This window comes from Pleurodeles waltl, chromosome 2_2 (assembly GCF_031143425.1).
Source record: "Pleurodeles waltl isolate 20211129_DDA chromosome 2_2, aPleWal1.hap1.20221129, whole genome shotgun sequence".
Lineage (NCBI taxonomy): Eukaryota > Metazoa > Chordata > Amphibia > Caudata > Salamandridae > Pleurodeles > Pleurodeles waltl.
The window spans coordinates 211,788,094-211,805,528 of record NC_090439.1 but is presented as its reverse complement, the minus strand read 5'-3'; the positions used below and the strand labels follow the sequence as shown (position 1 = coordinate 211,805,528).

Below are 17,435 nucleotides of genomic sequence, written 5' to 3'. Positions count from 1 at the left end.
TTTAGGAAGTTCATTCTGACCTTAGCTCATGATATTCCACTTGCTGGGCATTTGGGACAAACCAAGACTTGGGAAAGGTTAGTTAACCATTTCTATTGGCCCAACATGTCCCAGAAGTTAAAGGAGTTTTGTGTCTCCTGTGCCACCTGTCAAGCCAGTGGTAAGACAGGTGGATACCCAAAGGCCCCCCTCACTCCTCTTCCAGTGGTGGGGGTCCCCTTTGAAAGAGTGGGTGTGGACACAGTGGGTCCACTTGAACCTTCCACAGCCTCAGGGAACCAGTATATCCTAGTGGTGGTGGATCATGCCACTAGGTACCCGGAAGCAAGTCCCCTTAGGTCCACTACTGCCCCTGCAGTAGCTAAATCACTCATTGGTATCTTTACCAGAGTGGGATTTCCTAAGGAGGTGGTGTCTGACAGGGGTACAAACTTCATGTCAGCATACCTGAAGCATATGTGGAATGAGTGTGGGGTGACTTACAAATTCACCACACCATACCATCCACAAACCTAAGGTATTGTAGAAAGATTTAACAAGACATTGAAAGGCATGATCATGCGGCTCTCTGAAAAGCTCAAAAGGAGATGGGATGTCGTCTTGCCATGTCTGCTTTTCGCCTACAGAGAGGTGCCTCAGAAGGGAGTAGGGTTTTCCCCCTATGAACTTCTGTTTGGCCATCCTGTAAGGGGACCACTAGCTCTTGTAAAAGAAGGCTGGGAGAGACCTCTTCATGAGCCTAAACAAGATATAGTGGACTATGTTCTAGGCCTACGTTCCAGGATGGCAGAGTACATGGAAAAGGCAAGCAAAAACCTTGACGCCAGCCAACAACTCCAGAAGATGTGGTATGACCAAAAGGCTGCTATGGTTGAGTTTCAGCCAGGGCAGAAAGTCTGGGTTCTGGAGCCTGTGGCTCCCAGGGCACTTCAGGACAGATGGAGTGGCCATTACCCAGTGCTAGAGAGAAAGAGTCAGGTCACCTACCTGGTAGACCTAGGCACTAGCAGGACCCCCAAAAGGGTGATCCATGTGAACCGCCTCAAACTCTTTCATGACAGGGCAGATGTGAATCTGTTGATGGTGACAGATGAGGACCAGGAAGCTGAGAGTGAACCTCTCCCTGATCTTGTCTCCACTGACCCTAAAGATGGCTCAGTAGATGGAGTGATCTATTCAGACACCCTCTCCGGCCAACAGCAATCTGACTGTAGGAAAGTCTTACAACAGTTTGCTGAGCTCTTTTCCCTAACCCCTGGTCAGACACACCTGTGTACCCATGATGTGGACACAAGAGACAGCATGCCTGTCAAAAACAAAATATTCCTACAGTCTGACCAAGTTAAGGAAAGCATCAAAGTGGAAGTCCACAAGATGCTGGAATTGGGAGTCATTGAGCACTCTGACAGCCCCTGGGCCATCCCAGTGGTCTTAGTCCCCAAACCTCACACCAAAGATGGAAAGAGAGAGATGAGGTTTTGTGTGGACTACAGAGGACTTAATTCTGTCACCAAGACAGATGCCCATCCCATTCCAAGGGCAGATTAATTAATTGACAAACTAGGTGCTGCCAGATACTTAAAAGTACCTTTGACTTGACAGAAGGGTACTGGCAAATCAAAATGGCACCAGGAGCAAAAGAAAAGACAGCGTTCTCCACACCTGATGGGCATTATCAGTTTACTGCTATGCCCTTTGGCTTAAAGAATGTCCCTGCCACCTTCCAATGGTTGGTGAATCAAGTCCTTGCTGGCTTGGAGTCCTTTTGGGCAGCTTATCTTGATGATATTGCTGTCTTTAGCTCCAGCTGGCAGTTTCACCTGGTCCACCTGAAGAAGGTTTTGAAGGCCCTGCAAGCAGCAGGCCTCTCTATCAAGGCATCCAAATGACAGATAGGGCAGGGAACTGTGGTTTACTTGGGACACCTTGTAGGTGGACTATTCTGGACTGGGTAGCTCCAAAAACCCAGACTCAAGTCAGGGCATTCCTTGGCTTGACTGGCTACTACAGGAGGTTTGTGAAGGGATATGGATCAATAGTGACACCCATCACAGAACTTACCTCCAAGAAAATGCCTAAGAAGGTAAACTGGCCTATAGAATGCCAACAGGCCTTTGACACCCTGAAACAAGCTTTGTGCACAGCACCAGTTCTAAAAGCTCCAGATTACTCCAAGCAGTTCATTGTGCAGACTGATGCCTCTGAACATGGGATAGGGGCAGTTTTTTCCCAAACAAATGATGATGGCCTTGACCAGCCTGTTGCTTTCATTAGCAGGAGGTTACTCCCCAGGGAGAAGCGTTGGAGTGCCATTGAGAGGGAGGCCTTTGCTGTGGTTTGGTCCCTGAAGAAGCTGAGACCATACCTCTTTGGTACTCACTTTGTTGTCCAAACTGACCACAGACCTCTTAGATGGCTAATGCAAATGAAAGGTGAAAATCCAAAACTGTTGAGGTGGTCCATCTCCCTACAGGAAATGGACTTTATAGTGGAACACAGACCTGGGACTGCCCATGCCAATGCAGATGGCCTTTCCAGGTTCTTCCACTTAGAAAATGAAGTCTCTCTTTAGAAAGGTTAGTCTCATCCTCTTTCGTTTGGGGGGGGGGGTTGTGTAAGGAAATGCCTCCTTTGCATGGTTACCCCCTGACTTTGTGCCTTTGCTGATGCCAAGTTATGATTTGAAAGTGTGCTGAGGGCCCAGCACCAGTGTTCTTTCCCTAAAACTGTACCTTTGTCTCCACAATTGGCACACCCTGGCATCCAGGTAAGTCCCTTGTAACTGGTACCCCTGGTACCAAGGGCCCTGATGCCAGGGAAGGTCTCTAAGGGCTGCAGCATGTCTTATGCCACCCTGGGGACCCCTCACTCAGCACAGACACACTGCTTGCCAGCTTGTGTGTGCTGGTGGGGAGAAAATGACTAAGTCGACATGGCACTCCCCTCAGGGTGCCATGCCTACCTCACACTGCCTATTGCATAGATAAGTCACCCCTCTAGCAGGCCTTACAGCCCTAAGGCAGGGTGCACTATACCACAGGTGAGGGCATAGGTGCATGAGCACTATGCCCCTACAGTGTCTAAGCAAAACCTTAGACATTGTAAGTGCAGGGTAGCCATAAGAGTATATGGTCTGGGAGTCTGTCATACACGAACTCCACAGCACCATAATGGCTACACTGAAAACTGGGAAGCTTGGTATCAAACTTCTCAGCACAATAAATGCACACTGATACCAGTGTACATCGTACTGCGAAATATACCCAGAGGGCATCTTAGAGATGCCCCCTGAAAACATACCTGACTTCCAGTGTGGGCTGACTAGTTTTGCCAGCCTGCCACACACACATGTTGCTGGCCACATGTGGAGATTGCCTTTGTCACTCTGTGGCTAGTAACAAAGCCTGTCCTGGGTGGAGGTGCTTCTCACCTCCCCCTGCAGGAACTGTAACACCTGGCGGTGAGCCTCAAAGGCTCACCCCCTTGGTTACAGCGCCACAGGGCATCCCAGCTAGTGGAGATGCCCGCCCCCTCCGGCCACTGCCCCACTTTTGGCAGCAAGGCCGGAGGAGATAATGAGAAAAACAAGGAGGAGCCACTGGCCAGTCAGGACAACCCCTAAGGTGCCCTGAGCTGAGGTGACTCTGACTTTTAGAAATCCTCCATCTTGCAGATGGAGGATTCCCCCAAAAGGATTAAGGATGTGCCCCCCTACCCTCAGGGAGGAGGCACAAAGAGGGTGTAGCCACCCTCAGGGCGAGTAGCCATTGGCTACTAACCCCCAGACCTAAACACACCCCTAAATTGAGTATTTAGGGCCCCCCAGAACCAAGCAAGATAGATTCCTGCAACCTGAAGATGAAGAAGGACTGCTGACCTGAAGCCCTGCAGAGAAGAGGGAGACACCAACTGCTTTGGCCCTAGCCCTACCAGCCTATCTCCCCACTTCAAGAAAAACTGCAACAGCGATGCCTCCCCTATGGCCCAGCGACCTCTGAAGCCTCAGAGGACTACCCTGCATCTAAAAGGACCAAGAACTCCCGAGGACAGCGGCACTGTTCCACAAAGACTGAAACTTGCAACAAAGAAACAACTTTTAAAGAACTCCACGTTTCCCGCCAGAAGCGTGAGAGTTTCCACTCTGCACCCGACGCCCGGCTCTACCTGCGGAGAAACGACACTACAGGGAGGACTCCCCGGTGACTGCGAGCCTGTGAGTAGCCAGAGTTGACCCCCCTGAGCCCCCACAGCAACGCCTGCAGAGGGAATCCGGAGGCTCCCCCTGACCGCGACTGCCTGCTTCAAAGAACTGAACGCCTGGTAAAGACACTGTACGCGCAGCCCCCAGGACCTGAAGGATCCGACCTCCAGTGCAGAAGCGACCCCCAGGTGGCCCTCTCCCTTGCCCAGGTGGTGGCTACCCCGAGGAGCCCCCCCCTTGCCTGCCTGCTTCGCTGAAGGGACCCCTGGGTCTCCCATTGAAACCAATTGCAAACCTGACGCCTGTTTGCACTCTGCACCCTGCTGCCCCTGTGCCGCTGAGGGTATACTTTTTGTGCTGACTTGTGTCCCCCCCGGTGCCCTACAAAACACCCCTGGTCTGCCCTCCGAAGTCGCGGGTACTTACCTGCTGGCAGACTGGAACCGGGGCACCCCCTTCTCCATTGAAGCCTATGCGTTTTGGGCACCACTTTGACCTCTGCGCCTGACCGGCCCTGAGCTGCTGCTGTGGTAATTTTGGGGTTGCCCTGAACCCCCAACGTGGGCTACTTTGGACCCAACTTTGAACCCTGTAGGTGTTTTACTTACCTGCAAAACTAACCAATACTTACCTCCCCCAGGAACTGTTGAAAATTGCACTGTCTAGTTTTAAAACAGCTTATTGCCATTTTCATCAAAACTGTACATGATATTGTGTTGATTCAAAGTTCCTAAGATACCTGAGTGAAATACCTTTCATTTAAAGTATTGTTTGTAAATCTTGAACCTGTGGTTCTTAAAATAAACTAAGAAAATATATTTTTCTATATAAAAACCTATTGGCCTGGAATTGTCTTTGAGTGTGTGTTTCCCATTTATTGCCTGTGTGTGTACAACAAATGCTTAACACTACCCTCTGATAAGCCTACTGCTCGACCACACTACCACAAAATAGAGCATTAGAATTATCTCTTTTTGCCACTATCTTACCTCTAAGGGGAACCCTTGGACTCTGTGCATGCTATTTCTTACTTTGAAATAGTACATAAAGAGCCAACTTCCTACATCCATTAAATAATGAACGGGATAAAGAGAGTGGGAAGATGTATAAAAGCTCAGCTCTCACATTTCTGGATTGATTCTGTATTCAGCGCTCTCAATAAAATTAAAAACTAGATAGACATGCAAATTTCAACAATCCTTGTGAAGCCACATGGACCCTTTTTGGGCCTCTGTCCAGATTACTACCTGGTGAAATTATAAAAAGACTATGTAAGTGCCTATAGTGGGCCAGTACCTTTATTGATTCATAAGGCACTACCTGCTACTTTCAGGCTGCATCAGAGTGTTGCAGGTAGTGAAGTGAAAAATATAGAGAAAAACCGATCTAACTGATTGACAACACAAATAAAACATGTAGCCGGTATAGTTGCTAGATAGTTGTATTCCAGTTCCTTTTATCCAGAGGAGATGTGTAATGTCTTCAAGCAGTTAAAACTGAGGCTGATCTTAAGGCCTCATGACTCTATGACAAAAGGAACAAAGGCAGTGACATAGTTGTACTAAAGCAGAGACTGCATATCGCAACCATTATTTGTGTCACCCAGAGCCACCTTTTTGCTCACCTGATTGATCCTTTGTTCAGTGCAGAATGAACAGCTATCTATCCCTGGCAGCAGATAGTGGCGCTATGCTTCACTCAGCTGGTTGATTCCTTGCTCAGTTCATATATCATAACCATCCCTCACTTAACATAATCAGCAGTGGTATCCTTCACCTGCCTCACACAATAGAACTATGCATTGCACCACTGAAATATCTATTGCTAGGGTTATATATTTTTGTATGTATATCTTCCTATTTATCTGTTTATCGGTCTAATGGGGTCTCCAACCTTTTCTGTAGTAAAAACTACTCATGTTTAATTTATCTGATCTGTCTAGTGATCTAACTATCTTTCACTATCCATTCATCCACCTTACAAGAGAGACTCGAGTACAGGGACTCTCAAGGGACAGGCAGACGGACTATGGAGTCTGGGGGAACTACAGCCTCAAAGATAGGGAACAGGGGTAATGTGAAAACAACATAACAGCGAAAAACATGTACAAAGATACTCTGATACATGGTGAAGGGAAGAACCAGACAAAGTGCTCCATGAAGAAACTATTTGGCAATTACAAAATCAAGGTAAGAAGAGAAGAGATACATTCTCATGGCAGGGGAACATGGTTACTTGAATAATTGTGATACAAGGTGACTTCAAACCTACAACTGCAATAATGCATCAAATAAAGGAAACTGAAGATTCAAAATACTGCACTGCACCGAGCCAGGGCACAAGGTCCATTTATCCTACAGAGATCTACTGGAAAAATTGATAGAACAAACAATACTGCTGTTGATGACAAGTTAAATAGAGAGACAATCCAAGTACTTAGCCTGTGAGCTTACCTGAGGGATAACCCATAATAAAATTCTCAATCACACGTTAGGATCCCCCACTCTCCACAGACACAAATATTTCCTGGCGTGCCAAAATCTTACCTGCAGGACTATTTATTAAGGGGATCCTTGTATTCAACCACAGAGCAACAAGCCTGTTGGCAGCAAATCCTGTCCCATAGTTGTTTTTCTGGATGGATAAGCATGAAGGACAGCTGTCTCAGTCACCTATAACCTAACTGATGCTCCTAGAAACTTCACACACAGGGTTACTGCCCTCAATAACTCAAATTATTTACACCTTCTCTAGTTTCCCAGTTTGTACCTGCTTTCAGCACTCCCTATACCTTAAATTCAGGTTTCCTGCTCTCTCATCCAGCTGTAGTATACATGGACCGTGCTACAACAGCAGATATCTGTCAGCTTTCAAATAAGCATTGGTATACCTCTCATAGCCCTTCTAGGGCTTTTCCTGCTAAGGAGCTCGAAAGGTGTGAGACCAGTAAATCTTTACTGAGGAGTGTGATGTCATAGCTTAGTTCAAATGTAAGTTACTGCACTCACTGCCTCTGTTCCTTTTGCCAGAGAGTCATATTTAACTGTCACAGAGACACAGATAACTGTCCAGTAACCCTAGGCAAGTTGCTCTGCACAATAGTTCACTTGAGCATCAGTGTTGTTATAAGTCAACCAGAAGCAGATCATCCTTGGAGAGTTCGTGCAGAGATGGTTGTACACCCACATTTGCAAGATCGCATGTCAGATAGTCCTGCCTGAGTGCTCCTGTGAATGAAGCAACAGTCCTACAGGTTAGATGCTAAGAAAGTCTGCTCAGCAAGCCCCGTCTTGCCCAACTTCTATTACCATAGCGCATCAGTTACTAGAGAAAATCTTGTGGCTGCCTCGTGTCCTATAGAATGTTACTGTGCCTGTAATTTAAAAACTATGGGCCTGATTTAAGGAAAGTGGCTTTGCACCCAGTGCAGCTCCACTTTCTTTGTGCACCTTAGCACCCCCCTAATGCCACCATGTATGCGCTGTATCTAAGATATGGCAAACCATGGTAGTAGTTAGGGAAACTAGCGTCAACATTGTTGACTCCAGTTCGAAGCTTTGCAGGATTAGTCAAACATTTTGATGCTAATCATGAAAGCCCATTGAGGCCCATTGTAAACAATGGTTTACCTCCTTTTAATGCCTGCACAGAGCAGGCGTTAAATAAAAATGCATTAAAAAATGACGCAAAGAAATCTCTTAGATTTCTTTGCGCCACTTTTTCGGACCCTAACAGGGCAACTCACCCTTTGCTGACATTATGCCTGGCGCAGGCATAATGTAGCACAAAGGATTACAAAGTGGTGCAATGTATGCACTGCGCCACTTTGTAAATTTGGTGCAGCCATTTTGGCCTCGTTGGGCCACATTAGTGTAAAAAAATGATGTTAATGTGACGCAAGGAGGCACTAGGGGCTCTTAAATCTGCCCCTATGTATTATCAGTTGATGTATTAGCACTGCGTAATAGTCTTGTGCTCTGTTTAGTATTTAAAGGTTGCTACTCACAAGCGACTACAGAAAATTATAGAGAACCTCCATCCAACAAAACGAATTGTGTGGCTGCAAACCCACAATGTCTTTTGCAGCCTTCTCTCATATGCCTACCCTTTCCCACCTCTTTGCCATCAGGGCAGAACATAATCTTATACGTGTTCTTCGGCAACATTCAGATCTACAAATTAAGTCTTAGCTGCCAATTAGTGTCGCTGGACCCTTGTTAAAGGAAGGCACTCATTGCTGGTGGCCTGTTCCTGAGATCAAAAGTCCATTGATCGACTCCCATATATGTTTTAGGGCACCAAGAACACCTAAATGATTAGGATCGACTTGTTTTCTGCACAAGGGGCAAAGTCTTTGGAACTCAAAATGCTAAAATGTAATACAGTGTTTGATTCACTTTATCTGAGCTGAAATCAGTCCATTTTACTTTAGCTCTACTTTATCCCCTGCTATGGTGAGGATGGTTGTCATTCTCATTTTATAATCCCATATTTTGTAAACCATGCTCTTCCTCCCACCTTAATCTATGGATTAGCCACTATCCCTACTGTTTTAGCCCCTTCTCTTTCTACCTTCTTTGACCTAAATCCCCGTTCTTTCCTTATTTTATCAGTCTTGTGTACATCTTTCACAATTATTCACACTTTAGCAGCAATATAAGGATCACACCTGTACTTCAAATGTTGAGTTAATCTCTCCTGTTAGACGTGTTTGCATATGCGAGCCGGAAGACATGTTGTTTTTAATAACTAACCGGCTCCTTACAAAATGTCCTTGAACCATGTATCTCAATATTTTCCTCCTTCACTTTTCAAAAGGGACCAGCGTTCAATAGAATTTCTTATAGGTACCCCTCCCTTCTGACCTAATTCCTACTTCGTTTAACGCGCTTTCATTATGCCACCCTAAATATATAACCAGACTACCATAAGAAGTCTAGTCTAAAGCCGTTTTTAGTAACCTACCCACCTGATAACTCCAAGCATGCAGACTTATTGAACAACACAGTGATAACACTTATGAATAAGAACATTATGATTCTAGCCTCTGATGACAACCTAAAAGAGTTTGTCTCCTACTTCTCGATCATTCTTGGCAAATACCACACTGCCCCTTTCTCTCCCCATCTCTTTTCCCCAACTCATATCCCACCACCCTTATCCCCTTCTAGCTTCTCCAGCCACGTTATGCTCTTCACGTTTTCTTCCTTCTAGCCCACACTCAATCATCCTCATTTAACTTACATACTCCAACCTTTATATAACTCCCCTCCTGCAGTTGTCACTCTCTCATATGTTTGACATGCTTAAATCATTTCCACTCATCTCTTTTCAGAACTAGCCAGACATTTCTGTCATGTCCCACACCTGTTGAATTGTCTTGCCATATTTTAGATCATTAAAATTGTAGCATATCTAGTTGTGACATTACCACAATTCCAGGATCCCAGGAATGCCAATTTTCCCCTGTCATTTTGACAATCCTCCTGCCTATTTGTTGGGCAATTATACTTTTCCAGGAATATTGTACTGGCATCATCACAGATCTTCAGACCAATGCCTGTTACATTCATAATTACTTTTTAGTCTAGTTTCTCTTGCACAAAAAGTGTTTGTGATTGGTAAGGTAATTTAACATCTTTCCAGTCCTGTAACGTCACTGCAAGCTTTCACATTAACTTTCACTCACCCACCAAGTTTAATAATATAGAGACTGTGCCTTTAAGTCACCAGGCCCCCCAGTCCCACAAAGTGACCTTTTACCCCTATTAGGTGATCATAACTTCGAGAAGCCATTCTCTAATACACACTTTTCTTGTGACACACTTGTGCACAAGGTACACCCTTCAAAGAAGGTAATATATAAAAGACTTATTCAGCTACTCTTCACCCTTTCTACACCACTAAAGAAGGTTGTAAAATTAACTTCGATCTCCTGCGTAAGAGCACATCCACAACTACAGACAATTTGTGACAATTATAAATCTTGGGGCCTGATTTAGTTTCTGCCAGAGGGGTGACTCCATCACAATGATGACGGATATCTCATTCGCCGAAATATAAATCCCATTATCTCCTATGGGATTTATATTTCGGCCAACAGGATATCTGTCACCATTGTGATGGAGTAACTCGACCGCCAGCATCTAAATCAGGCCCTTGGTCGCTTAGTCCTGACTGAAACATGGTTTAATGAAACAGCCCAACATTTCATGGATCTTCCCAATTACTCCATTAATCACAGTGATTGTGTCGGAATACGTGGAGGGTGTTGCAGCCACATATAGGAGCTATATACATTGTGAGCACCTGTCTAATGACACCTATTCTTCCTTTCTATGTCTGCCTTTGAAAATCAATCCAAAATCTCACCCCACCACACCAAAAGGCTGAACTTCATACAAACCACCCCAAGTAAGCACCGGTGTTCACAGCATGAGAAAATATCACTAACCACCTCTTAAAGGAACATCAGCTTAGCTGACTACTATTTCCATTAGGGTGAAAGTAAAATCTTGTGGTCCATATACTTGCGTTCTCGTTAAGCAAATATTTTTCAGAACTGCCATACTGCCACTACTCATACTAAAACCTCCACCCTAACTCAGTCCATAGGTAATTGTATAGAGTCAAATCCTACAGTTAATCACCCTAACGATCTAATTATTCAAAAAAGTATTAAGTGACTTACATTCTGTAATGCTCTTTCTGTTACCCTGTCTAGCCCCATTGTCTAGCCCCATTTTTCCACCTTGTGAACAAGGCAGCAGCAGTATAGTGAGGGGAAGGAAGTGGCCAGTCACCACCTCATCATGGGCCAGATGTAGCAAGGCATTAGCGCCTCGCAAACGGCGAAAAACGCCGTTTGCGAGGCGCTAATGCCTGTGCGCGATGCAGAAACACATTTTGCGAGTCGGAACCGACTCGCAAAATGTGTTTCCGACTTGCAAATAGGAAGGGGTGTTCCCTTCCTATTTGCAACTCGCACCGCGATGTAAGTTGATTTGTGACCGCAAAAGCGGTCACAAATCAACTCGCAGTTACCATCCACTTGAAGTGGATGGTAACTCATTCGCAAACGGGAAGGGGTCCCCATGGGACCCCTTCCCCTTTGTGAATGATCACAAAAATAATTTTTCAGAGCAGGCAGTGGTCCAATGGACCACTACCTGCCCTGAAAAATACCGAAACAAAAGGTTTCGGTTTATTTTTCAAAGTGCAGCTCGTTTTCCTTTAAGGAAAACGGGTTGCACTTTGAAAAAAAAAACCTGCTTTATTGAAAAGCAGTCGCAAACATGGAGGTCTGCTGACGACAGCAGGCCTCCATGTTTGCGAGTGCCCATAGTCGGTATGGGGCCGCAATTTGCGACCCACCTCATTAATATTAATGAGGTGGGTCATTGCGACCCCATACCGACTCGCAGAAGGTGTCTGAGACACCTTTCTGCATGTGGTTTTGCGAGTTGCAATTTGCGAGTCTCTATGACTCGCAAATTGCAACTCGCAAAACCATACTTACCTACATCTGGCCCCATCTTCTTTAGGAGAATCATCCTCAAGGTTTTAGAGAGCACCAGAATCCAAGCCGAAGAGAGCCTGCATTTTTCTGAAGTATTGGTTATGGCAAGAGAATGATAAGAGAGTCTTCTTCAAGCTAAAACTCTTAATAGGCACACCGAACGTGGTCCTTGAATCACTAAAGGCTGCTCTTCTTACAGATGTGCGCTTTATTTCAATCACATCAATCCCTTTCTACAAACTCAAGAAAGGATACCTGTTGAAGACACAGCTAATGAAATACACAAAGGAACTCCTCCCTATCTTACAAAAAGGTTGACATTAAAGGAGGTCAACAATGTCTCTGACAAGTTTCATCATTTTTTCTAGAATCCCTGGCATTCAAGAAACAACAGACTACTTCTCAATTGTACTCAGGCTGCTATAATAATATCTGGGATTAATTCCCTGCCTTTCTCTGCGCCACTACATTCCTGTTGTATATTTCTTGATTGCAGATTCTGGTTCTGTAAATAATGTATTCCTTTTTTATGAATTACAACATATAACTGATATATAATGATTATTTATATAACTATGTATTGAATTTGTGAATAATCCCCTTGGGCATGCTTTATGCTATAAATAGCCCAAAATATTTTTTAGAAAACTAGACCAAACCACCCTAAGGCCAAGGAATTGCTTAACAGTGTCCTACAAAACAAAGATGTAACATAAAAAGTGTTACAAAATGCAATACATTTTGTACATACTGGTAAAGAAGAGAAACAATATTTGTAAAGAAAAATTGTGGTTGTAATACGCACTTGAAAAATAAACTCTTGTTCACCCCAAATTGTGTGACTGCAAAGATTATCGCAGCTCAGATAAACATTGAAATTCATGGTCCTGGTGTACAAGTTACTTACCTTCGGTAACAAAATATCTGGTAGAGATATATTCTAGTTGCAGATTCCTTACCTTAGAATTTCCCCCAGGCCTCAGACTGGATCCGAAGATTTTTCTTCGAGCAATACTCTTGCGTGTCAGTAGGTGGCATCGGTCGGCTCCGTAGGCGTCGTGGTCGCCGTGATGATGTCGGGAGTAGTACATAGACGCCGCCCTCGTGCAGTGACGTCAGTTCTTTTCTTTCTGCGCCACGCGCTGATCCGGAGAGAGCTACCCTAGGCTATTTTAATTCATGGGCCTGGTACATCTTGTCAAAATCATATCAATTTTTACTTGTCTAAGAAACAGTGTTGCGATTGCAAGGACAAAATATTAAAGACCACAGTTGTAATGAACACCAAATGTTTTCTTACCTCCATTCTCATTAACTTCACTCATGGTGTTGGTTCTGCTTCTACTCCTAGATTTCTCTTCATCTTTGTTTGGCTGGTCTTCCAAATCCAGCAACATGTTAATTAGTTCATTGGCTGCTTCCTCCACCATTGAGCTCTTGGTATATAGTGCATGACCACCTTTGTTGCACAGTTCCTATGAAGAAACAATTACTTTTTTAAACCTATGCTTAATGTAATTTTCTTTTCATTGAGCATAATCAAAGAATACAGTTAGTTAGGATGTGCATTAATGTAAAACCTCATATATTTGACAAACTTATTCTCAGATCCATACCTCCCACTATTTTCAACACCATAAGCTCAAAATGATAAAAAGACTAATTAGAATACAAGATATTCAGGTATAAACTTTCAAATTCACAGTTTATCATTAATCATCAAGGGAAATCTTAAAATTTTAAAGATTCAAAATAATGTATTAAAAAGGAAACTACATGTCAATGGAGTGAATAAGTGAAGACAAGGGCTTCTGCTCAGCTGCAACTTGTAAAGACAATGGCCTAAATTTAAGAGTGAAGAGGGTTAAAGTCTGTGCAAGATGCATAGCACAGGATATAACAATTCCATCAAGGAAGCCAAAAAAGTTAATTTTACTTATCACATTTATGAGGTCTCTGCTAAAACCAGCAACGTATTTAGCATCCAAACTGCAAATCAGAAAATAGCAAACCTTGGTTATCTCAGCAACATTACAAAGACCACTTCATGTTTTTTTCAAATCTATAATTGCCAACGTCTGCAATATCACTGGCAACAACCAGAAACACTCTTTTACCCCCTCCCATTTCCCATCCTCACATAAAACCCACCTCAAGTTAATTTCAATTGCTGGAAACAACTAAAGTATTAAACCTTGCCCACAAAAAAGAGGCATTCAACATGCTTTTCAACCCTTGATCAGTTGCCTTCCTCAACCAGCTCCTCCTTCCCCCTTTCAAGGTATATTGAATTAATTAATGCCTTATTTTCAGGTACCTTTCTAGGGTCCTCTGAATACCATCATTATCACCTGTCACTAGCTAACTTTGGGTCCATCTCCAACCTTCCATGTCTTAACAGAATCATGAAAACGAAAGAAACAAGACAACTTAACCTTAACTCCCCTCAACTGCCATCAGTTCTAGATTCAGAACTACTGGTGGTACCAAAAATGCACTAATCAACAAAAAGAGGACCTTCTCTCTCTTGGTTGAGGATAAGAAAGCTGTCTTCTTCTTTCTTGTCTGCTCAGCATCTTCTGAAATAGTCAAGGACACAATTCTTCTTCTCAAACACTGGGCAGGCACCAAGTGCAATACTATGGGTCCAAACAGTCTCACTAACTCCAAAGTTATTCAAGAACAAAGTCAGGATAATATCAGCTGAGTAGTCCACACAGTTAGAGATGAGTGCCAAACACTCTTGTTGGTGAATTTCCATATATATGCAGATGACAAACATATCCACTTTGAAAACAGCCCAGATGTCCTAATTTATTAATGTTTGCCTGGCTGACTAACTTCAAAACGTCTCTCTGTACATGACAAAATGTAAAGAATTTGGGAATTATCCTGAACTCCAAACTTGTCTTAGCTTCAAATGTTAAATGTTAAAAATTTGTCCTCGCTATAAAGTGCCAAGCGGTACAGTTTAGATCTGTCAAGCCATTTGCTAAAATTTCCTTCAAAACATTGTTTGTACCCAGCTAAAACTTTTAATTCGTTCATTATTCCCCTATCAAGTAGTACAATAGAATCACTTTTCTTCTTTTGATTTATGAAAAAAGACTGTTAAATATCTAAGACCCAGGGACGTGGCTTAACCGCCAAACATGGCGGCTGTGCTTTAGGAGTGCTCCCGACAGTCATCGCTACATCCACAACATCCTCCCCACACTACGCACTCACCATACCCTGGGACTCTCCCTGAGCATAGAGAGATCCGCCGTGACCAAGAGATGGCTTAAGACTCAACAGCACTGCTGCATGCTATGAGGAAATTGTCGAGTCAGAGGGAGATGAATGGCCCAGCATTGAGTAAAATGATGCCACTGCTCTAGGTGCCTGGGCACGATCCCAGGCCGCAGCCTCTACTATCCTCTCCCGGACTTTTACCACACCTGATGGCTGGTGGTGGCAGGTAGGAGTGGGTGCTGCAGCTAGCTAATATACCCTGACAGGATTCGTGCCTATGGCGCGAGCCAAGAATAGCCACCCTCAGGTGTGACAGGGCCTTAGAAGATGGTGGTGCCCGCTGCACTCGCACAACATTGGAGGATGACGGCGCTCCAGCCTGCAGGTACGACTGGGCCTGGATAGCCACACACAGATACTTACTTTGAGGGGGGGCTGCCCATATAGGATGGTCGCAGAGTGGCAGCAGCCGGTTGGTCACCCCTCAGGGTATACAGACAATATCCTTTGCCAGCGCAGGCCTGGCCAACCTTGTACACTCAAGATAGGCCACTGCTGTGTTGATGAACAATCTGAGATACCCTTGAAGCAGGGGAGGAAAATTAACTCTACCTCCCCTTATTATAGATATCTGGGAGCCCACCCGGGTGAGGCTCTTGGAGTCCCTGTGCGGCGGTGGCATACTGGGGTTCTTGAGGAACGGCACCAGACTGACCGGAGAGGAGCGGAAGCTGAAGGCCTGCTCTTGACCCTCCTTCCACTGCAATATTTACGGTCCTGACACAGACATTCTGGTCTTGGGGAAGTCCCCCATGGGTCTTCCTTAAGGAGCCACATCTACACTCGGTGTCTCTGTTGCAGAGGTGACTGGACTAGGCCCTGGTGCGGCTTTTGGTGGGTGGCCCAGTGTCCTCTGGGGATCCGCCTGGGCACAGCTGTCACCTGTACATCTACCCACCAAGAAGTCAGCACCTTACTGCCAGCGGTGGACTGCTCGTGCCGCCCTTTGTATCCTCCTCTGGGGTCTGGTGGGTGAAGCCTCGTGCCATCTCGTGGATGCCACTACATTACGACAACCATGACTAAAGACAAACAACCACCAGGCACAAAACAGAGCACAATAGATAAATATGCACAACCCAAAGGTGCCCTACAGACCCCAGGCACCGATATATCACCTACATCAACCCCAGATAATGCAATGCTCATGGGGGCCATAATGCAGTCCAGTGACATGCTGGATGCCAGGATCAAAGCTGCTGGTTCAGATGTAGCCTTGCTCTGTGAGGACCTCAGGAAAGCAGTGGAGTGGATAGCGGATGCCGAAACAAGGGTCTCGGGGATCGAAGACTCTGTCCCTACTCTCCAACAGGAGGTGACTAAACTCGAAGCAGTGACTAAAGAACTGGCTCTATGGGTCAAAGATGCAGAAGGAAGAGCTTGCCTGAACAATTTAAGATTTGTTGTTTTTCTAGAGGGTGATGAGGGCCAGTCAATGGACACCTTCTTGACGCAAAGACTATGCTCAGTGGTCCCTGCGTAGGCCCTCTCCTCATGCTTTCTGGCTGAATGCATTGGTCAGGAAGCCACCTCCTGGGGCGTGACTGAGGTCAGTGATGGCCAGCATCCTAAATTATATGGAAAGGGATGCAATCCTCAAGTTTGCACTCTCTCAAGACAAGATCTTCTAACAAGCCTCTTCCATCATGATATTTGCTGACTATATGAAGATGGTACAGCAGCAGCGACAGTCTTTTGTTGCTGCTAAATGCCTTTGCGAATTTTAACTGCAATACATGCTGCTGTACCCATTGCTCCTAAGAGCGGTCTTTGATTCACAAACCTACTTCTTCGAAACCCCGGTTAAGGTTTTCCACTGGACTGATGAAAAATTGGCATTGAAACCCCACACTCTACCATGCCCTAACTCAGACTCATAGCAGAGCACTTGGAGTGAGTGCCCCCAAAAAACTCCTGCAAAGCGACATGACAGGTCCCGTTCCTCCTGGCACAGCAGCGAACGAGACAGAGATAAGGGATGATGAGTCAAATGTGATCTATAAGACATTCTTCTTTGCCCCCCAGTAGTGAGCTGCATGGTCTCCAATAATTTGCATGACTTTATACTATGGTTTGTATGTTGCATGTGGTTTACCCTATGACTGACGGTCAACTCTAGAGACTGGAGTTAGCCCGACTCTAAGCGTTCAGTCCATAAGGGGTTTAGGAATCCATTGGACATGACTACTGGGGGCCCCCACTGGGGTCCTCCATCCCACTGTCCACTATAGATACTTCCGATTGGTGAAGTATGTGGGAGAGGGGTATTCGAGGAAGTTTGTATCTTTTTTCTAGTTACATAATGTTTAAAAGCACAGACTCACCACTCACACCTGCTCATGTTTGTGCCCAGAGACACAGTCATATGCACCCACACACATTATGAGTATTATGGGTCTTGATTGCCCCTTAGGACATGTC

The 17,435-nt window shown here is 44.9% G+C and overlaps 1 protein-coding gene across 1 annotated transcript in view; it reads right to left on the bottom strand.

Annotated features, from left to right (window-relative positions):
• The window catches only part of DNAH5 (dynein axonemal heavy chain 5), a 4,110,061-nt gene that overhangs the window by 2,448,127 nt on the left and 1,644,499 nt on the right, over positions 1-17,435 (bottom strand). The window contains exon 18 of the mRNA XM_069219645.1: positions 13,021-13,195. Coding sequence (XP_069075746.1) covers positions 13,021-13,195 — 175 coding nt within the window. The remainder of the gene's footprint in view (positions 1-13,020; positions 13,196-17,435) is intronic.